We start from the raw sequence: 22,818 nt of genomic DNA on the forward strand, positions 1-22,818 counted from the left end.
TTTGACCTATTCACAGGCCTTTCATTGAGCCTTGTTTACCATGGTTTTCTTGTGGTTTGTGACAGATAAGAACTGTATTGATTCCTAGCATCTGCTGGCAGTAACCTTTGAAAGGGCAGGCGATGCATCACCACAGAATTTTATCTATCAATATCGGAGTAATAGAAAGACAGGGATGACATCTAATCACAACACTGCTGGCAGATCATAAATCTGCACTGATATGGTATTATAGTAATGGGTGGTAGAAAAGGGACACGGATTAACATTCGGATAAAGTCAGGGGGACGTTTAGAGAGAAAGGACAAGACTTGGCCATGAGTAAACTCCTAATGGGAATGGTCACCCTCACGGACACCTGGAGAAGTTAAGTATCTTGATGTAGACAGCTATGACGTATCAGAGCTCTTCTCAGAGCCTCAGTTTCCTCATCTGTAAAATGGACGCAGTGAAGGATTCAGTAAGATGATGCATGCCAGTTCTCAAACTATGGTCCCTAGGGTAGCAGCATCACATCGCCTGGGCATTTACCAGGAATGCCAATCCTTGGGCCCCGACCTGCCAAATTTAAAACCCCAGAGTGGGGCCCACGATTCTCATGCATGCCAGAACATGTTCAGAACCATTAGGTGTGGCAGAAGGATCAACATAGTGCCTGGCACGGAGCTATGGTTCAGAGAAGCAGCATTTAGTTGACGTTTATTATTATTATTTAGCCTTACCATTTATATTAATAATGTATTCTGCTTACAAACTCTACAGTTGTCATACTTTTGTTGACTCACAGATGAATTAGGAAAACGAAATATTTTCTGACATATCGACATTGGGGACATGTAAGCAGTGCCATAGAACTGGATGTCTAATCCCAGCAGTCTGAATTACAAGGCTAAAGGACACCAGCATCCTAAAGGTTAATGTTCTAGTGTGTGCTTTGGACACATTAGTGCTTTTGACATGTCAGGAAGCTTCCAGCCTGGATAGTGAATGGTGCAACAATTTAATAACATAAATGGAGTCTGTCTGATTCTGCAAAGAAACGTCCTTCCTTAGGGCCCAGAATATATAGTCCCTTCTGTGGCTACACTCACAGTATTTTTAATCATTTCATGTTTTTATTATACCCCAAGTACAAGGTGTTACAAAGAGTCCCTGGTGCTGGCAGTCACTCAAAAATTGACAAATCTAAAAAGTGAATAGAACAGCAAGTAGCCCACTAGAGGTTTTCTTTTTTCTTTTTCTGTATTTTTTTTTTTTAAAAGGAACACCTTATAATGTCGGAAGAGTTGATTTTTGCATCTTATACATGAAAAGTAGTAGTAATAAACTTCCACAATTGTTGGTCTTTTCTCTGCAGAAATTATGGCTGTGCACAACTGTGGAGTTTTAACTGTTTTCCACCAAAGTCCGTAATTCACACACTAAATGTGACAAGCATGACTGGCCGTAAACCTAACGACTTTTTTAAGAGACTGAAATTCAGAACAGCATTCTCTCTGAAACTGCACTTTGGTAACCCCACAGAAAACCCTTCAGAGATCTGCTCCCATTGCAAGAAAGGCATCTGGGTGTGCCAGCAGTCAGAATCCTGAACGCTTTCATGTAGCACACAAGTTAGGGGGATGAAGTGAGAACCGATTGCAATCACCCTGTATTAAGCGACCAGAAGAACAGAAACTCAGTGGTGGCAATGACTATTGTGCTGGCCCATCCTCTCTTCCCTCCCATTAAAAAAAATTATAAAAGTTTGCTAAGAAACTTACATAGTGGTCAAAATTCTTATTTTTATGTTTTAGGCATTTTATTTTAACTTTTTATTTTGTATTGTGGCATAACTCGTTAACAATGTTGTGACAGTTTAAGGTGAACCGCAAAAAGACCCAGCCATACGTATATATGTATCCATTCTCCCCCAAACTCCTTTCCCATCCAGGCTGCCGTATAACATTGAGCAGAGTTCCATGTGCTATACAGTAGGTCTTTATCGGCTATCCATTTTAAACATAGCAGTGAATAAACTTATGGTTGCTGGGGTGGGGAAAGGTGTAGTTGGGGAGTTTGGGATGGATATGGTCAAAATTCTAAGTATATAAAGTTTCAGAGTGATAGGAGAGAACCTTTCCAAGCTGAGGTTCTTAGGCTTTAGGTGAAGGCTTTGTTCTTTGCTTTCAAGGTAAGTGTCATTTCTTCCAGTGAGCAGCTGCTAAGGATGCTGTTAGCCTGCATCCGGAAAGCAAGGCACATTCGCTCCAGCAGCCGGTCCAGGTTGATCCATGGATGTTCATTAAGAGGCTGTGGAAAAGTGAATCTCCTGTTTACCTTTTCTTCCCCTGAGCATTCTACGAGGCTCTTTCTGTGCCCGCTTTTTTCTGCCTCCAGCTTAAGACCCTTATTATTTCCCTTAAATGTCTGTTTATGTCATTACCTGTATTTTTGCAGCAAATTTTATCTCCTGGACAGAGATTGAAAAGGCCTGCTCTAATGGGATAGTGTAGCTGTTTTTCCCCCCTCCCTTCAGATCATATAATTGAATCTCATCACTTTCGTAACAAACCTAGGCAGCCTCTTTTCAGTTTCCATTTTGGACTGCTTGTTTTATTTTCCTGTTTGTTGTTTTGTCTTCACTGGCTCAACGCACACGAGCACAAAACACAGTAACAATAAAACTGAAAAAGCAAAAATTAACCAGGGTGCAGCTTGCAACGTGACAAACCCACTGAGTGTGAGAGCACCGACTGGGAAAAGTCAGGGGTTTTTTGCAACTGAATGCAGAATAATCTATTTGCTTTGGTTGCAGTCAGCCAGCTGCTTTGAGAGAGGATGTTTCATTTATGTAGTGGTGGTTCTGTGAAACTTGAGAAGAACCCGAGGTTCCAGTTCCTGTTGACTTTATGAGCACCCATGTCAATTTATCACCGTGATGCAAACTTGAATTTTTAAGTCAGTGTTTATATACAGAGAAGTCGCTGAAGCTGTGTTTATCCCTGGAGGTGGGCCTCACTTGGCCATGGAGATTCACGTTCTTCTTCATCCCATGACTCACTGATTACTAGTTTCCTTGAAAACTATTGTCCAGGAACAACACACTTCTTTCTGTGATCTTCCTTGTTTAAGCCATCAGTCTCAATGTTTATGATCATGACAGAATACTGTACTCTAGGCCAGAGCTCCTCCAATTGTAATGTCCGTATGAATGATCCAGGTCTCTAGTTAAATTACAAAGTCTGACTCAGTCGGTCTGATATGATTTAAGAGTCTGTATTTTCAGTCATCTCACAGGGATTTTCAGAACTGCTGGTCGACCACACTGAATAGCAAGGCTCTATTGGGGATGAGGGCTTCCCAGGTGGCACCAGTGATAAAGAACCCACCTGCTACCACAAGAGACATAATGAGATATGGGTTTGATCCCTGGGTCGGGAAGAGCCCCTGGAGGAGGGCATGGTAACCAACTCCAGGATTCTTGCTTGGAGAATCCTGTGGACAGAGGAACCCCCAAGGGCTACAGTCCATAGAGGCACACAGAGTCGGACATGACTGACACAACTCAGCACACATGCATACACACGTTGGAGATGAGGGTTGGGGTGGGGGTGGGACAACCAGGTTTCTTGATTCTCTTTCTGGTACAAGTGAGGCTACAAAAACCCCTCTCAGTGGTGAACATTGGTGATCAGTGATGAGAACGGGTGTGTAATCTGCCTTCCAACTCCTGATCTTTTCTTAGAAGGTCACTAAACACTAGCTGGAGTTAAGCAGAGATGACTGAGGAGTATTTAGGGCCCCCTTGAAGAAGCTGAAAGCCCACTGATGTGCCTCACCTGGAAGGGCTTCCCATCCCTCCTAATCTCTCCCTCCTCCCACCCTGAGCTCTGCCATCCCCCTCCGGATTCCCTTACTTGGCTCTTATCAGCTGCAAGTACTCAGGGACTGAAGTCTCTTAACTGATCTTCTTGGCTCCAGCCTTTTCCCACCTCCTGTCTTCCCTCCCTCTCTGCACAGACGTTATCTTTCAAAACACAGGTGTGATCATATCACTCCCTGGATTAAAATCACTTAATGGCTCCCTATTAATTACAAGATAAAGTGCAAATTCCTTAGCCTGGCATACAGTGTCCTTCAATATCTGGACCTAATGACCTTTCTAGAAAGCGCCCCTTCCTGTGCCTCTTCAGAGCATATCACACTCTTCCCTTTGTTCTAAACATGCCACGATCCTTCTTTCCAAGGTCTCCTCTTCATCCTCTCTGGAATATGCACCCCCGTCCCGATAGGGTCATTACCGCCTCCTTCAAGTTCCCATAGTTCATTAGCATCCTGTGATTCACAGTTTTCACCACACTGTGCTGTCCTTGTATATACCTATGTCTTTCTCAGAATGTCAGGAACTTCTGGAAGCAGGGCTGGTTGCTTTGTTGACCACTGGAGGCACATTATTAAGGCCTTTTTCTTTTCAAGAGCCTTATGAACATGGTCAAGCCATGGAAAAGAAAATGATTAGCTTCAGAATACAACAGATGATTGGAATTAATCATTTCAAAAGCAAAGTTATGAAAATTCTTGATATTTTTAATTCTTACTCACAATTTTATTTAATGTGAGATATGGGTACAGGGGTTCCCAGGTGGCTCAGTAGTAAAGAACCCATCTGTCAATATAGGAGATGCAAGAGACTCAGGTTCGATCCCTGGATCGGGAAGATCACCTGGAGTAGGAAATGGTAACCTGCTCCATTATTCTTGCTTGGAAAAGTCCATAAAGAGAGGAGCCTGGCAGGCTACAATCAATGCGCTCACAAAGAGTTGGATACCACTGAGCACATTTAATTACGATGATGTGATCACTCACCTAGAGCCAGACACCTGGAATGTGAAGTCAAGTGGGCTTTAGGAAGCATCACTGCAAACAAAGCTAGTGGAGGTGATGGAATTCCAGTTGAGCTATTTCAAATCCTAAAAGATGATGCTGTGAAAGTGCTGCACTCCATATGCCAGCAAATTTGGAAAACTCAGCAGTGGCCATAGGACTGGAAAAGGTCAGTTTTCATTCCAATCCCAAAGAAAGGCAATGCCAAAGAATGCTCAAACTACTGCACAATTGCACTCATCTCTCACGCTAGCAAAATAATGATCAAAATTCTCCAAGCCAGGCTTCAACAGTATGTGAACCATGAACTTCCAGATGTTCAAGCTGGTTTTAGAAAAGGCAGAGGAACCAGAGATCAAATTGCCAACATTCACTGGATCATGGAACAAGCAAGAGAGTTCCAGAAAAACACCTATTTCTGCTTTATTGACTATGCCAAAGCCTTTGATGGTGTTGATCACAATAAACTGTGGAAAATTCTGAAAGAGATGGGAATACCAGGCCACCTGATCTGCCTCTTGAGAAATCTGTATGCAGGTCAGGAAGCAACAGTTAGAACTGGACATGGAACAACAGACTGGTTCCAAATAGGAAACAGAGTACGTCAAGGCTGTATATTGTCACCCTGCTTATTTAACTTCTATGCAGAGTACATCATGAGAAACGCTGGACTGGATGAAACACAAGCTGGAATCAAGATTGCTGGGAGAAATATCAATCACCTCAGATATGCAGATGACACCACCCTTATGGCAGTAAGTGAAGAGGAACTAAAAAGCCTCTTGATGAAAGTGAAAGAGGAGAGTGAAAAAGTTGGCTTAAAGTTCAGCATTCAGAAAACGAAGATCATGGCATCCGGTCCCATCACTTCATGGGAAATAGATGGGGAAACAGTGGAAACAGTGAAAGACTTTATTTTTATGGGCTCCAAAATCACTGCAGACAGTGATTGCAGCCATGAAATTAAAAGATGCTTACTCCTTGGAAGGAAAGTTATGACCAACCTAGATAGCATATTCAAAAGCAGAGACGTTACTTTGCCAACAAAGGTCCGTCTAGTCAAGGCTATGGTTTTTCCAGTGGTCATGTATGGATTTGAGAGTTGGACTATAAAGAAAGCTGTGCACTGAAGAATTGATGCTTTTGAACTGTGGTGTTAGAGGAGACTCTTGAGAGTCCCTTGGACTGCAAGGAGATCCAACCAGACCATTCTAAAGGAGATCAGTCCTGGGTGTGCATTGGAAGGTCTGATGTTGAAGCTGAAACTCCAATACTTTGGCCACCTGATGCGAAGAGCTGACTCATTTGAGAAGACCCTGATGCTGGGAAAGATTGAGGGCAGGAGGAGAAGGGGACGACAAAGGATGAGATGGTTGGGTGGCATCACTGATTCAATGGACATGAGTTTGGGTAGGCTTCGGGAGATGGTGTTGGACAGGGAGGCCTGGCGTGCTGCAGCTTATGGGGTCACAAAGAGTCGGACATGACTGAGCGACTGAACTAAACTTAACAACACATGCACGCACACGTGCGAACGCGCGCGCACACACACACACACACAGGTGCAACTTATTGTTTGATGTTAAGAGACTTGTCTCCACAAATGAGAGTGCCTCAGCATAAAGGTCTTAAAAGCCCTTCATTAGTAACTCCATTCAACAAGCATTGATTGAATACTTGCTCTATAAACTGACCCTGTATTATGCTTTGAGAATACAAAGATATAGATAGTATAACTATTCTCGAGGAGCTAAAATAATAATTTTTAGACCCATTTTATATGTGTAAAACCTGAGGCTGCGAGAGCTTAAGTAACTTTTTCAAGACTTAGCTAATAACTGGCAGTGCTAGCAGTTGCATCTAGATCAGGATTTTTAAGAAAAGGAAACCAGCCTGTAAAGAATGATCAAAGAACTGTTCAGGGTCATAAGCACCAAGGCTGACAATTACAATGCACTGTGAGCCAGAAGTCTAGGAACTTGGGGAGGTATCAGAGCTTCACAGGGAAAGCGAATGACTTCCAGTGGAATCGTGCAGCATCCTCCGTGGTCAGTTTACCTGCCTTTAGACGCAGCTTAGATGGATTGGATCAAATAGCACGAATATTAGAAAATACTGTCAGGAACAAAGTAGTGTCAGTTACCAATTTTTATTGCTTTGCCTCCTGCATTCAAACTATATTTTCCCCTAAGAATGTCTATTAGTGTCAAAGTATAATTATCAAACTAAGCCAACTATTATTGTTAATTAAATTTTGTCTTCACACTTTTCTTTCTTCCAGTGTTAAATGAAGGGGGAAAGCGACACCCCACTTCATGCCACAGTACGAAGATTAGGTTTCTAGAGACCTCAGACATCCCAGATTAGTAAGCAGGAAATGTCTTAGCACCAGTAGCTTTCTCAAAACTCTTGCACTAGTAATCAAGGACGGAATTATCTTCCAGAAGTGACAGGCAGCATTGGAAGCGAGCAGCAAGGACATACACAAGCCTAACAGGATGCGATTGTGTCCAGAAGGGCCACATAGTCCTACGTATGTCATTAACTCATGGCATCTTCTCTAGATAGAAGCATAGGACAAAGAAAGTGGCAAGTCAGCAAGCTTTGTGAAAATTGTTTTTGTTTCGTTTCATTTCGTTTTAATTTTGGCCTTCAGTGAAAGATTCAATGATATGGAAAGCTCACATTTGTGGAACAGCATATTTGGTAGCTAGGTATCTGAGGTGTTGATGGTTGAAGTTTTCCAGCAAGGATGTCCTGTATTACATGACTAACTTAATGCAACCTTAGAGCAGGGAGAGTGTTCATTGAACTCACTATGGCCATATAATTAAAGGAGAGAAACCAGAAGATAAATCATAGATTGAACCTAATTTCAAATGTCCAGTCCTCTGCCAACATCTGCTATTTACCTTATACTTTTCTTACTGAGAATGGTTTTAGTTTGCAATTTAACATCAGTGATGGAGATGTTTTAATTTACTCTGTGCTTCTTAAAGTTAGCCTTAGAATGAAAAGAATAATAGCTAAAGCTCTGAAATTGAAAAAATAATTCCAGCACATTATGGAAGCTCCTAAGAAGCCATATAGACAGAGACTGCATGGAGATAGTGATGATGCTAATGAAGAAGTTGGAGAAGGGGAAGATTGTATCCTTTAGTTAGCATTCATAGAGCTTGAAAAATAATTTTACACACATATTCTGACTCGATTCTCATAATCCTCTGGGAGGAGAGACACCATTTACCCTTTGTAAAATGTGAAAACAAATTCGGAGTTTTTCCCAGTTTCATCACCAGTAAGCTCAGAACTACAGCACTTATTCCTGTTTTTCAAGTCATATGGTCTCATTTTCCTTAGACACCCTCTTAACAAGTAAAAATAAGGCACAAGTGATGTCCTTATCACATAGCTCTAATTTCAATGATGATTAATCAGCAGCCCACATTCAGATGATACTAATCAAGTTATTTTCATAATAACACCACTTCGGATAGCTGCAGTGCACGTCTGACTGACATTGGCTTTGCACTGGGGACTTGGTACAAGTCAGGAAAGTAGAATCTGGAATCTCCTTTGACCGCTGTCCATATGCAATCTCTTCATCAAACCCTGGCTAAAGAAGCACCTTCTAACCTGTATGTTTCTTCCCAGACTCACTGGGACCAGCAACTCAAGAGCCCAGAGGTTTAAAAAATAAATAAATAAAAAGCCACTCGCCTTAGTAATAATAAGGGCCTTAGTCACAGAACCCAACTTTCCAGCTAAGAAATTGTCATTTCATAAAGTAGTCCAAAGCTGCTTGAATTCCTGATAGGAGATGTGAGTGAGTTGAATGTTGCCACATTATCCAGCATGATGATTATCACGGCTTTACAGGTGTTTCTTGAACAAACCATATTACACTCACTCGGCATACTCTCTAGAATAAGAATGTGAAACGTCCGTCCCCTCCCATTTCCCCATTTTCTGTTTCTATAGTCATGTCAGTTGAAGCTGACATTCACTCTGAGTCCATATCTGATGTGTTCCAACTGATATCCTTACTTGCTTGTCCTGTTGGCGCTGAGCTTTAAATTTGGAAGGTTTTCAATGGCTCTTGTTGGAAGGAAAAAATGAACCAGGAGATGCAGAGAGAGACTGCTATTACAGCCAAATTTCAGTCACATGGATTGTCAAGACTAATGAATGCCCTTGAAGCGGATACTGTAAATGCCTGAAGTTGGAGCTGAACTGCCTTATGAGTCAGAATCATTCGGCAGAACAGACTCCCTCTCTCTAAATACCAACGGCCCAGTAGTTAGACTCCGGTTATAGGGCTAATTCAATCGCTGGAGCATATTGTAACATGCTGATTGCTGATAGGCTTCAAATTCCTTCTATGCTGAAAATATTATTTTAGTTTTATTCCTAAATCATATAAATGAGATACAGTAGATTCTTTCATTAGTTCCCCACCACTCTTTTAGCATCATAAATTAAAGCCTCATTAACATACTGTAATTGTGAATAATACCAGAGTTAAGTAGAGGGAGGTTTAGATATTGGTTCCAACCACTTACTTGATCTCTCTAAATCTCAGTTTCCTCATCTGTATAATGGGGATAATGATAAGATATTGAACCACATAGGACTGTTGTGAGAATTAAATAAGATAACATAAAATGGTAATATAAGATAATATGAAAAAACAATGCCTGGGACATAGAAAACATTTTAAAAGTATATTAGCTATTGTTGTCATGCACACAATTAAAATAATGCCCCCTGCAGAAATAATGGGTGTTTTCATGATATTAAAAAAATTAAAATAATAATGAACCCTATAGAAAAGAAATAATTTGTCTCTCTTGCCTCCACACATGGAGAAAAGTAGTCACTTCCCTTTTCCTTTCTGTGTAGTACTTATTGTTATATGTGATTGTGTTGTGATTTTAAGTATCTTACACTAATTGTTAGTCTTTTAATACCCTGAAGGCAAATGTAAAGAAAAAAAAAATAGCTTTTATTAAGTTGAAGCAAGTGATCTGGTTCAATAATGGTATCTCTTATCAATGGGAAAGGTGATATTAAATTAGCTGCTTAAAAGCCGGATATAAAAAAATAAGGGAGCTACAGGTGCCGTCTCCATTGAGGTTCTAAGGAAATTCAGTATAAAGCACTTTCTAGAGGGACAGTTACTTAACAGCAAGTATTGCAAACAATCTCCATCTCTAATATGCTTAGAACACAAGGAAATTGAGAAGTAGCAGTTAAGAAGTGAGCATAGTAGAGTTGGCTGTGTCCGTAGCTTTGAAATCCTAAATTTCTTTTCATATGGTTAGAAAAAAGGCAACATTATACTTTCTTACAGAGTGAGGGTTCATCAGAGACTGCTTCAGCGTGTATAGTATAGTGTATAGTTCATCAGAGACTGCTTCAGCGTGTATATTGGCTTGGCTACCAATATCTCTTCTGGGGTATGGAAGAAGTCCCAGTTCCCTTAAATCTTTAGAGGAATAATAGAGCCTAATATGTATATTGTTGTTTGTGGTTTTCAAATATTTTAATATGTATTTTGCATTTTCATCATGTAAACCTTTTGTTTTAGTTATGAATAGCTTGTGATTTGAGAAATGCAGATAGTTCTATATGTGAATTAAAATCATCCATTCCCATTACCTCAGCTGTCAACTAACTTTGGGATCAGTGACCACCCCACTGGATGCTGTGAAGGTCTGTGCTCCGTTAGTTACCAGCTTCTTCTTCCTACAGAGATCATCCCTTTTAGAATGTGATTTTCTTTCCCAGTAGTCCATGCTCATGGACAACAGGATTGTACAACTAGTTTTCACTCTCAAATTAACCATTTAATACACCCCAGGGAATAGAGTATTGTATTATCGGTTCATTAGCAAAGTGGTTTTTGCAGAAGATCAACAGTTGGGCTTCAGCACTGTTTCATCTGAAAGAGACAACGTATTTTGAAATGCTGGAACACTCCCCAGCTTTGAATTGCTACTGAAGCAGCCCAATATAAAACTGCTCTTTTATTCTTCTTTTGCCATAAACGAGCATCACAGAATCAAATCCATTGAGAAGAAATTCCTTGCTTTGCCAACACAATTAGTTTTGTAAGAAGCCTCTGTCTTCAGATTGTTCTCCTCCAAAATCCAAGTTGGATGGCTGTGGTTATTTTTTAATTAATATTTTTTTAAGAGCCCCTTTTCTCCCAAGAGCCTCTAAGCAGATTTAGCAGGCTTAAAATGACTCTTCCACAAGGTGATTTCAATGCCATCTTACAAGCAAAGAAAACAGTGACTTTCCTACTTTATTGGCTCAATTTTTCCCTCTCTCTTTTAATTCTCCAAAATCCTGTCCACTGGAGGGAGTTTTTTTCTTCAGGGTGAGGATATCTTCTCTCCAAAAAAGATGCTATCTTTTTGATGAACAAAAAGACCATGAAACCCATCCAGCCATGAAAAGGAGTAAGAGGAGAAAAAACATTTCTGTGTGAGGAGCAAAAGGATTCAGTGATTATTATTATCTTGCATGGTTTATTCTTTATTCTCTTTCTTTGATTGTCTTTCACTTCTTGGATAAGTGGATTTTAATGGAAAAGCTAATTCAGATCTTCACGTTTTGTGGATGGGTATCACTCCCCACAAACATTGTATAGAGGGCATTGCACCTCTCCACTTTATGGAATCAGGCAGCTCAGATCATAAGCATCGTAATTGCTTGGCCCCCTTAGTGCTGTGGGCTCTGATTAAAAAGTCCTATTGAGCTCAGAGTCTTTTAAGAGGAAGGCAGCTAATGTGATGGTTAAAATTGAAATAGCATAGGTGAAGATGCTGTAACTACTTTCTTTTGTCACAGTCTTCCTGGAAAAGAGTTTTCGCACATCTAATCAATGTTTCCTTTCACAAAAGAGATTCTCATCCTATATGTAAATATCAGTTGGACAGTGCTTGACCGCAGTTCTTCAGCTTTAATGCTGAAAACCAATAGACCCAAAGGTAAAAAACAGCTTGATGCTTATTAGCCTTTAAAGTTAAGATTCGGGTCACCTTGGGTTTGGCATGGTATAAGGGCTCATTCTCTTGGCAGAGAAAAGCAGAAACAGCTCTTCTTACAAATGAAATAGCGCAAGATTAAAGGATTTCATGGGGACAAGAGAATCTTGACATCATCCTGTACAATAACATTTGTCCTGTTTTCAATCCCAGCCACTTTGCAGTTTGTAAGTTGATGGTGGAATTATAAAAATGTATTCGTTAGGTAGACTTTTTGGCCTTGGAACCATCAAAATCTTGGGTTTGGAAATTTGAAGGCAAAATCTGGCCTTGCTGTTTCAGAGCTACCCCTTCTAAAAAGGATATTATGACAAGACATGAGATTTGCAGAACCAGACCTTTGTGTAGTTGATGTGGCCGAATGTGCTGTGGGAAGTCACCACTATGAGCGTTAATATTCTTAGCTGTCCCTCCTTCGTGTGCATTTTGGAGTTAAAGGTGAAATTCCATCTTTAACCCCCTTGTGGTTGCCTGAACAGTGATTAATGAACTCGATATGATTCCTTGCAGACTTTTCAAAGGGTGGATGAAGGATGGAATTTCAGCCTCTTTTTTGAAAAAAACAAAACAAAACAAAACAAAAAACCACAGGGCTTTTGCATCATACAGCTTTTAAAATTAATGTCCTTTCTTGAATGCCAAGAAAACAAAGGGAATTTCTCAGAAGTATATGCAGCTTGACACAATAGGCCTTAATTGGTGTCAAGGAGATGTTGGGATGAATGAGGAAATGCCCATTTAGCTGATAAGACTTAAAAGTGGAGCCTTGTTATGAGCTGTCATCTCAACGTGTATTTAAACTATAGCAAAACTGAAACATATTTGCCATATAGATCATAATGACTCCAAAGGAGCCATTATAGCCATTATACTCTATTATGTAATTACATAATCAAAGCATGCATAGTAATCAGCTTTTGGAATTCAATGCTAATCAAACATACCTATAGTATGTGTTTAAGCTAAAATAGAGAGCGTTAATTTGCCATTAGTCAACTAAACAAGAATGTGTATACAGAATATTCATGAATAGCTTAATGTTGTGTCAGATGATATTTTTTGTTTTGTATTCAGGGGAAATCAACAATTTTAATTGAAGAAAAAACCAGCACTGAAGGAAGATTACTCTTTAACTTGCTGTTCAAAAATTTGCCTCACCTTTTACTGATTATAAGAGGAGATTAGATTAAATTCAATGTTTTTTTCCCTCCATAAGCGCTAGTGATATAACAGTTACTACATTACATGAGATTCTTAGGGGATCCTGACTATCTCCATGCCATAGGATAAAGTGTTATGAATACTACACTTGAAACAAGCCTTTAATAAACATATAAACAAACCTTGAACATGTATTACTTTTGTAATTAGAAACAAATCAATAAATGTTATTTAGAAATAGCCAAGAATAGAAATACCTTGATGAGCCATTAGGAACTGTGGCCTCACACTTGCCGCATGATCTCCTCCCTGGGTCTCAGTGTCTTCATCTGTAAATGAGAGAATTGATCGGCAGATTCCTTTTAGTTGGCTTGCTTTGATTCCACAAGGGTTCCATGAGAAAGAAGATGACATAAAGGAAATGTTTTGGTCCATGCCACATACTATTGCCCACTCAGTTATTTATTGAATTGGTTTAGTTTAACTTTTAAGTTTATGAACTGTATGGTTCGCATTCATAATTATTTTGACCATTGAGTAGACAGTCCTTGGAGCAGACAACCAACAGATTCTACTTTACTGTAAGGGATGGCAAAACATGGGTGAGTATCAAAAAGGTTAAAAGTAGCTTTGTAAACAGCAGACAGATTGAATGCTTTTGATTTTAAATAAATATTCACGTATTCACAAAGGTTGAAATATTGCCTCTCTTTGAAATAAAGAGTTGTATTTATGTTGAAGTGTGCGCACCCTTCACCTTAATCCATGGTTGATGGGCCCATCTTTTTCGACACTGGTTCTCACTGCCTTTTATTTGCACCCTGGGTGACCGAAAATGTTACTGTAATATTGAAAGGGGACTAAATTCTTTCATCAAAAGCTTTCATGGCTTGAACTTCATATAATTTATTTTCAAATTACTTTTACTGTAATTCTTATTAATTCAAATAGGTTTCTGATTTGATATAAAACTCTGTAAATTCAAGGAACAGTTTAATGAAATGAAAGATAGGGTTGAGTCTTTTAAAGGAAATGTACAAAACATGCTGACAATAATTGCTTAGATAGAAATCACATCTTAATGGCTTTGTTAATGATTTGTAGTGAACACTGTGTTTACGTTGACTTGGGGGAACATAAGCAGTTAGAAAGATTTTTCCCTCTGGATTTCAGCAGAATCTTCTCTTTTTTTCTCTCTCTCTTCCTGAAATGTACTCAGTTCGAGTGCAAGCTCTCAGAAAAGTTAGCAGGAATCGCAGTGCCTGTACGGGTGATGGTTGTATTTGGGTTGGGGTAAAGGCATTTGTCTTTCAAGTTGAGTACGTAACTGACATGGTTGTAAAAATGGGATCCAACAGAAATGAGAATGGGGGAGAAAACATGTGAAGTTTCAAGACACAGAGCTCACATACCACAGGAAAGAAGGGCTCCAAAATCATGCACGTTTTTTTGACTCCGGAGAATCTGAACTCAGATGCCTCTTAAAGGGAAAGAATTGATAATCCCAAACCTTGAATTGGTGTGAAATTTCAAGAACTTTGGTGGCTTTTTAAAATTGGTAACTACCATGATCATTAGTAAGATGGTTTTTTTGTTTGGTTGGTTTTTTGGGGGCAGCCTGTACTGATGGTTCACTTTTGTCTATTCAGACAACCTGACTGTGCTGATTTAATGTTAGGTTCAGTCTTCCATACAGCAGAGGGTAAAAAAAAAAAAGGTTTCCCTAATATGATTTTGCTACTAAAGGAATAGGTCAAGGGACTTTATTTGCTCTTTCTGTGGGCAAACTGTTCGCAGTGAAGAGTCATTGGTGCTCCTTGAAGTCAGTAAGAGTTTACATAGCTGCCATAGTATAAGCTGAATCCTATTCTGACTGTGACTTGCCCTTTTATTATAGACTTGACTGGAGAGACTCCCCCGGTGTAAATGAAGTGCTTTATTTATTAACAGCCAGGCGGCGGAGGCCAGAGCGCTCGGTGCTGGCAAATGCCGGCCATGCCGTGGTAATAAAAGCATTCTCCAGGGGCAAAGTGTGCCGAGTGCTGAAAGCAGGAAGCAGTAGTAAACAAGGTGTTTTACATTCAGGACAGATTCTCTCTCATCTTGAAGTGTGTAATTGTGTTCTGGATAAATTATGGAAATAAAAAAAAAAAATCAGAAGTTGCTCATAGGGAAATCACCCTCTTTAAAAACAAGTAAATTTTCCAAGGCAGAGACAGTAGAACCTTGGCAACAGACCCTGGGGTTGGCTGGTTGAAAAGTACAAGCTGTTTGGGCGGGAGGAACCGACAGAACTGGATTCTAACACCAGCTCGGCCACTTTGCTGAGTTACATTAGACAGCTTATTTCAGCTTCTTCGTGTCTCAGGTCCTTAAAGTGTGGATGTTGAAAACTCCAAGAGTTTGAGAAGAAAAAACATTCAAAGCCACTAAGAAAGCGCCTAGCATCAGATCAACACACGTTTCCTTCCCCCACGCCCCTGTGCCTGAGAATGCCGCTTCCTCTTTCAGCTCCTTGTTTGAGGATTTGCGTCATCCCCCAGTGCAGGCAGTTCTCTTGTTGGTCGGATACATTCCAGCCCAGGCTAGCGTTCTCTGAGATGCCATTTACATAGTGTTTGTAACTAAATGAGGTTTCAGGAAGGAATCCAGGAATTGATGATTGAATTAATAGGGGATTTATGTGTCCACCGCATCCACTCCAGCCCGAACCACCTCAGCTGAAACGGTCTTTAGTGATCATCAGAATAAATTTTAGCTTTTTTTCTGCTTTAGATAAGATGCTTTTTCATTCTTGTCATGAATATCTTGGCAACTTCTAGAGTTCTATGGGAGACTTGCTTGTGAGTGAATGGGCCTCTCTAATGCTGAAGTTTTGTTTTTAGAATTTGTGGGGCAAGTAGGCATGTTATAGGGAATTCAGTTGCTGGTATAAATTAAAACCTAGTTTGGTTCTGTCTCTTAAACCTCACCCACATATACCAGTTAGCAGTCAAAAATGTCTGTATGTGTCAGACATTGTTCCACACTTAAAATAAATTACCTTGCTGCTAACAGCCTTATTTAATGGCTACGGTTATATCGTACCTGCTTGAAGCCTCCTTGATTTCTTTTGCCCAGAACATGTGCTATTTTCTACCTTGACAGTATATCTGCTAATTGAGTTTTAGAAAATCAGAAAGGTTTTTTAAATGGATTATTTAAGAAAGGCACTGGAGTTGCCTGTTTGTATCCTTCTGCTACACATCAAATTGTGTTTTGTAACAACCTAATTGTCATGATATCTATGTCAAGGGGAAATTTATCGAGTCACAGTACTCCCTTCTGTTTGGAAGAAATATTTGAGGATGTGAGCAGAAATTATTTTTACATAAAGGCTTCAGGCGGTTAAGAGGCCTGACATACATATCGTATTTTCATCACTGTCATTCACTTCCTTTGCCTCCAATAAATAGGTCATTATTATTCCATTGCAGCCATCTTCTGATGCTCCAAATATGGAGCTCTGTTTCATATAACTACTGTCCAACTGACCCGTATAATTTATTGGTGATTTTTACAGACCGATACCCTTGGGCCACCACCATCCATCAAGGCACTTTGATATCTTCCAGCACTTCTAACTTTTTAGCATTAGTATTGTAACCATGTTAACATAGCTAGGAACTGTCATTTCCTGAGACAGTGGACTTTAGGTTGGCCTTAGCAATTTCATAAAAAAAATACAGTAATGACGATGATACCACCATGGATTTGCAGAGCATATTATGTGCCAGAGCACAGCCAGGGCAAACATTTGCAGATGGCAAACATTTTACCTGAATGATTTATTCAGTAATGACATATTAAAGGGATCTGATCTTATATTACTTAATTGTAAGTAATAAATAAGAATGCTGAGACTTTTTAAGAAATGAACAAAGAAACGTAAACTTCTCTGGTTCTGTTGTAATACTTATCTTGCTTAAAATACAAAATCACGGTCAACTCCTCTGCTCCCATCTCCTTTGCAGATGTTTCATAACCGTACTATGAATACAGACCAAATATACTAGGGTTCTGAGTAAAGACTAAAATTAAGAGTGGATAGTTATTTCCACAGAAACCATCCCATTAGAGCATAATTGAATTGCAGTTGGCTTCAAGTCCTAGTATCTGCAATGGTGTGTGTGTGTGTGTGTGCTCGGTCGTATCTGACTCTTTGCAACCCCATGGATGGTAGCCCACCAGGCTCCTCTGTCCATGGAATTTTCTAGGCAAGAATACTGGAGTGGGCCATTTCCTACTCCAGAGGATCTTCCCAACCCAGGGATCGAAGGCATCTCCTGCATTGGCAGGTGGATTCTTTACCACTGAGCCACCTGGAAAAGCCTCCTGCAGGATGTAGTCAGGATCTATAAGGCCAAAGGGATTAAGGCCTTTTGCTGGATAACCTTTCCATGTGTTCCTTTTATAAGCTGAAGATTCTTATTTGGTGCTAATAAACTTCCTTGAAGTAGAAGAAATCTCCACAATCCAGCAGACCAGTTTGGTATTCTGATCTCCTCAAGGCAAGTCCCATGACTTGCTACTGTATAGCATTGGAATCATGCAGTTTAATGTTTCCTTAATTTTTGTACTAAATTGGGTTACCAGAGGAAATAGGGTATGGTCCTTTCTGTACAGACCTTCTCAAGGGCCAGCGAAACCACCATGAAAAGCACGCTTGATTGGCAGGAATTCCCTGTCCCTTGTTCTGTTCTCAGATCTGGGAATAAGCTGCTCCCTCCAGCTGGGTTCTAAATTCTGTGTTTGTCACAGTAATCCACCGAGAGGAAAATAAACGTCTCTCCTTTTCCTCTGATCACTCTTCCTCTTTGTTGTTATTCTCTCACACTCTTCAGCCCACTAAGCTTTCACTGCTGAATCAAGCTGGGGAAAATTTACCTTTTTACTCGTTACAAGCCCTATGGGCCTCGTTCTCACACTCAGGTTAATTCCCTGGATCAGAGGCCTCAAGGTTGGGTTTCATTTTGGTTTGCTCCTCAAGCATCAGGAATTTTTGTTTATCTGTGGCTCTAATAATTTTTTTTCCCTTATCCCTCTAGTTTCCTCTTTTCTAATCCTCTCCCAGAGGCTGGTCTGTTTCTAGTTGGATTTGGCTTAAAGCCATCTGAGACACCCTTTCTCATACTTCCCCACTGTGTCCTGCCAAAAAAGGATCCTTCAGCAGAAATATGATAGCAGGTGGAAATCCTCCATTTACTCTAATTGCACCTCTATTTATGCGGTCTCACTTCTTTTTTAGAATAGTATTTATCTTTGACCTTTGTTTCTTAATGTGACAAAGTTTTTTTTAGAGAGTGAATAAGCCACCCTGAGTTGATATATAATTACCTAGAGAGCTCCTTGAGTGCAGGGATCATGATTTCATTCTTGTATTCACACTACTCCCAACACGTATAGTTGCTTAGTTGGGATCTGACATCTAGAGAAGTGATGATGGTGATGATAACAGCTCCCATTTATTCAGTTTTATGAGATGCCAGACACAGGGCCAAATGCTTTACATTTATTATCTTTCTTAATCCTCCCAGCAGCCCTGTGAGATAGCTTTTCATTACTGTCCCCATTTTGCAGATGAGACACTGTCTCAGGGACTTGAAATGGTTTACCTAAGATCTTACAGCTGAAAAGCAATCTCTCCCGTCCCCTTCCTGATAGGCCATCATACGTATTGCCTGTACTCTACCTTTTGTTCTGTAAGTGGGGATTAGAGGTCAGTTTTCACCAATACTGCAGCTTCTTACAGGCTAGGACGATGTCATGTACTTCTGTATCCCCTGCTATGCCAGGTGTAGAGTTGGACATTCAACATTATTTCATCTTTTGCTTTTGAAGTCTCCTCTCCTCCTACCTGTGCTGTGGGTCATTTAGGACATTTCTGAGGGGCCCTGGCTGCTTCACTTGTCTTAGAAGCAACAAACTAGAACAGATCTGGAGATAATCCAGATATCAGTGGACTGAAAGCGTAGACTTTTGCAGATTTTCTGGGGTTTCCCAGGTGGTAAAGAAGCCACCTGCCAATGCAGGTTACCCAAAAGACACGGGTTCGATCTGTGAGTTGGGAAGATCTCCTGGAGTAGGAAATGGCAACCCACTCCAGTACTGTTGCCTGGAAAACACCATGACAGAGGAACCTTGCAGGCCAGAGACCATGGGGTTGCAAAGAGTTGCACAGGACTTAGCCACTAAACAACAACAATGAGATTTCCTAACTGGCTAGAAGAATGTAGTCTACAGAGAGGGCGTGTTTCAGGGTTGCCTGGGGCTTTGGGTGAGTCATGAAGAACAGGATAACAAACTGAAGTGTAAGCCTTCCTAGGATTTTATTGAGATTCCAGTCATAGTCAGTTCTCCACCCCTACACAATGAATAACAGAGCTGCCTATATTCCAAGAATCTTGACATCCACTAACAAGGTGAGATTGTTTACTGAACCCTCCCTCCTACTTTTATTAAGTGGCCCCTTGAGTTTTCTGTGAGGTGACCAAATAGCTAAAGGATGTGAGGAGGTTGAGTACAGTCATTCCTTCATATCCACGGGGAATTGGTTCCAGGTTCCCCATAGACACCAAAATCTCAAGATGCTCAAGTCCTTTGAAATGTTTACTTTAAGTCATCTCTTGGTGACTTACAATACCCAGTGCAATGTAAATGTTATGTCACTTCAATTCAGTTCAGTCGCTCAGTCGTGTCCAACTCTGTGCGATCCCATGAATCGCAGCACACCAGGCCTCCCTGTCCATCACCAACTCCTGGAGTTCACTCAGACTCACGTCCATCGAGTCAGTGATGCCATCCAGCCATCTCATCCTCTGTCGTCCCCTTCTCCTCCTGCCCCCAGTCCCTCCCAGCATCAGAATCTTTTCCAATGAGTCAACTCTTCACATGAGGTGGCCAAATATTGGAGTTTCAGCTTTAGCATCAGTCCTTCCAAAGAACACCCAGGGCTGATCTCCTTTAGGATGGACTGGTTGGATCTCCATGCAGTCCAAGGGACTCTCAAGAGTCTTCTCCAACACCACAGTTCAAAAGCATCAATTCTTCGGCGCTCAGCCTTCTTCACAGTCCAACTCTCACATCCATACATGACCACTGGAAAAACCATAGCCTTGACTAGACGGACCTTTGTTGGCAAAGTAATGTCTCTGCTTTTGAATATGCTATCTAGGTTGATCATAACTTTCCTTCCAAGGAGTAAGTGTCTTTTAATTTCATGGCTGCAATCACCATCTGCAGTGATTTTGGAGCCCCCCAAAATAAAGTCTGACACTGTTTCCCCATCTATTTGCCAGGAAGTGATGGGACCGGACGCCATGATCTTCATTTTCTGAATGTTGAGTGTTAAGCCAACTTTTTCACTCTCCTCTTTCACTTTCATCAAGAGGCTTTTTAGTTCCTCTTCACTTTCTGCCACAAGGGTGGTGTCATCTGCATATCTGAGGTGATTGATATTTCTCCCAGCAATCTTGATTCCAGCTTGTGTTTCATCCAGTCCAGCGTTTCTCATGATGTACTCTGCATAGAAGTTAAATAAGCAGGGTGACAATATACAGCCTTGACGTACTCCTCTTCCTATTTGGAACCAGTCTGTTGTTCCATGTCCAGTTCTAACTGTTGCTTCCTGACCTGCATACGGGTTTCTCAAGAGGCAGGTCAGGTGGTCTGGTATTCCCATCTCTTGAAGAATTTTCCACAGTTTATTGTGATCCACACAGTCAAAGGCTTTGGCATAGTCAATAAAGCAGAAATAGATGTTTTTCTGGAACTCTCTTGCTTGTTCCACGATCCAATGAATGTTGGCAATTTGATCTCTGGTTCCTCTGCCTTTTCTAAAACCAGCTTGAACAACTGGAAGTTCACGGTTCACGTATTGCTGAAGCCTGGCTTGGAGAATTTTGAGTACTACTTTACTAGCGTGTGAGATGAGTGCAATTGTGCAGTAGTTTGAGCATTCTTTGGCATTGCCTTTCTTTGGGATTGGAATGAAAACTTATCTTTGTAAACAGTGGTAAATACATGTAAGTACTATATAAATAGTTGCTGGCGTGTTTCAAAATCAAGTTTTGCTTTGGAGAACTTTCTGGAATTTTTTGTTTTCTTTAGTATTTTCTATCTGTGCTTGGTTGATTTACAGATGCCCAACTCTCAGATAAGGAAGGCTGATATCTGTGTATTTCCCTTACTCCCTTTGTGAGAGGTGCCATCCCTCATGACAGCGAATACTCTACTTTCCTTACCTTTCCAGCATACACACCTCAAGTAAAGACACCAGAGGCTGGAGTAAGGGCATCATAGCTTCTGGGAGCACACTGATTCCAGGCTTCGTTGCCTTTTGCCCCTAGATCTAGCTCAGCTTAATGCACTCTTTTTGTGGACTATGGAGAAAGGTGTACAAGCCTTGGCAAATGTTGCTGCTTATGTCTATCTTCTTTTTTGGTCATGTGGCTTGCAGGATCTTGGTTCCCTGACCAGGGATTGAACCCTAGCCCTTGACAATGAAAGCATGAAGTCCTAACCACTGGACCACCAGGAAATTCCCATTGTGTCTATTTTCTAATTTGCTTCTTGTTTCTAATTTTACATGATCCTATTAACTAAATTTTAATTGATGGAATTTTTTTTTCTCCTTTTTTCAAAGGTGATGGACAGAATTTGTTTACGAAAGACGTGACAGTGATTGAAGGAGAAGTTGCCACCATCAGCTGCCAAGTCAATAAGAGTGACGACTCTGTTATTCAACTACTGAATCCCAACAGACAGACCATTTATTTCAGGGACTTCCGGCGTAAGTTTCCATCTCTATAGCATTAGATGACAATTTTTTTTCCCTACATGTTGTCTTGATAAAGAGATTGCCAAGGCCTTTTTTTTTTTTTTCCTTTAATTTAATGTGAGATGCTTAAAGTTTAATCAATTCTTCAGAGGGAAGAAGAGACATGCAATCATAATCTTCCTACTTAATAGAAAGCTTGAATGGTCCTTTTTAAAAGTAAGGCAGTCTTCCTTTGCAATAGGAATTGATTGTAGTAATTCAAGGTGAATTGCAATTGAGTCCCAAATACTTAGCTGACACAAACAACTCAAATAGGGTTAGGCAAGGAAAATATAGCATTCTCAAAGGTAATCTGTTTGGTCTGAAGATTGAAGTTTTCAAGGCAATCTGTGCCCATAAAGACAAAACCAAATCTCCTGTCATCTTAGCCTGTGGAAGATGGAGGTGCCCATGTGCTGAAATCCTTCCAAATGTAAGACCACAAAAGCCAATAATGGAAACTTAATTGTATACTATAGCAGTGGTCATATGGGTGCCAGGGCTTGGCAAGAGCAAGAGTTAGGTCTTTCGAAAGATTGCTGTTGAGAGCACTGCTGCCTACAAAGCGGGTTCAGACATGTCGCTTCCTACCTGCTTTTCTCCATTATCCCCGACACCTCAGAACATTCATGGCCTGTGGAAAGAGTCGACAAACCTAAGGAACATTAAGGGGATGAAGGAGGGTAAGAGGAGAGAAGCCAGCTTCTCATTCTGAGAATGAATTTTTATCATTAGTATATACTGATCTAACCTTTATCAAATTAATAAAAGGATTTTAAATGGATATTAGAAATCAGTAAAAAGCCCACATATGTTATTTTTGTGATGACTCTGAATTCCTACTTTATGCCTAATCGGTTTCATACCATGAAGCTGAAT

The 22,818-nt window shown here is 40.5% G+C and overlaps 1 protein-coding gene across 12 annotated transcripts in view; it reads left to right on the forward strand.

The window, feature by feature from the left end:
• The window catches only part of CADM1 (cell adhesion molecule 1), a 352,382-nt gene that overhangs the window by 262,295 nt on the left and 67,269 nt on the right, over positions 1-22,818 (forward strand). For all 12 annotated transcript variants that reach the window (XM_027563669.1, XM_027563671.1, XM_027563673.1 and 9 more), the window contains exon 2: positions 21,766-21,912. In XM_027563669.1, coding sequence (XP_027419470.1) covers positions 21,766-21,912 — 147 coding nt within the window. The remainder of the gene's footprint in view (positions 1-21,765; positions 21,913-22,818) is intronic.

The sequence above is a fragment of the Bos indicus x Bos taurus genome, chromosome 15 (genome assembly GCF_003369695.1).
Source record: "Bos indicus x Bos taurus breed Angus x Brahman F1 hybrid chromosome 15, Bos_hybrid_MaternalHap_v2.0, whole genome shotgun sequence".
In the NCBI taxonomy this organism is placed as follows: Eukaryota; Metazoa; Chordata; class Mammalia; order Artiodactyla; family Bovidae; genus Bos; species Bos indicus x Bos taurus.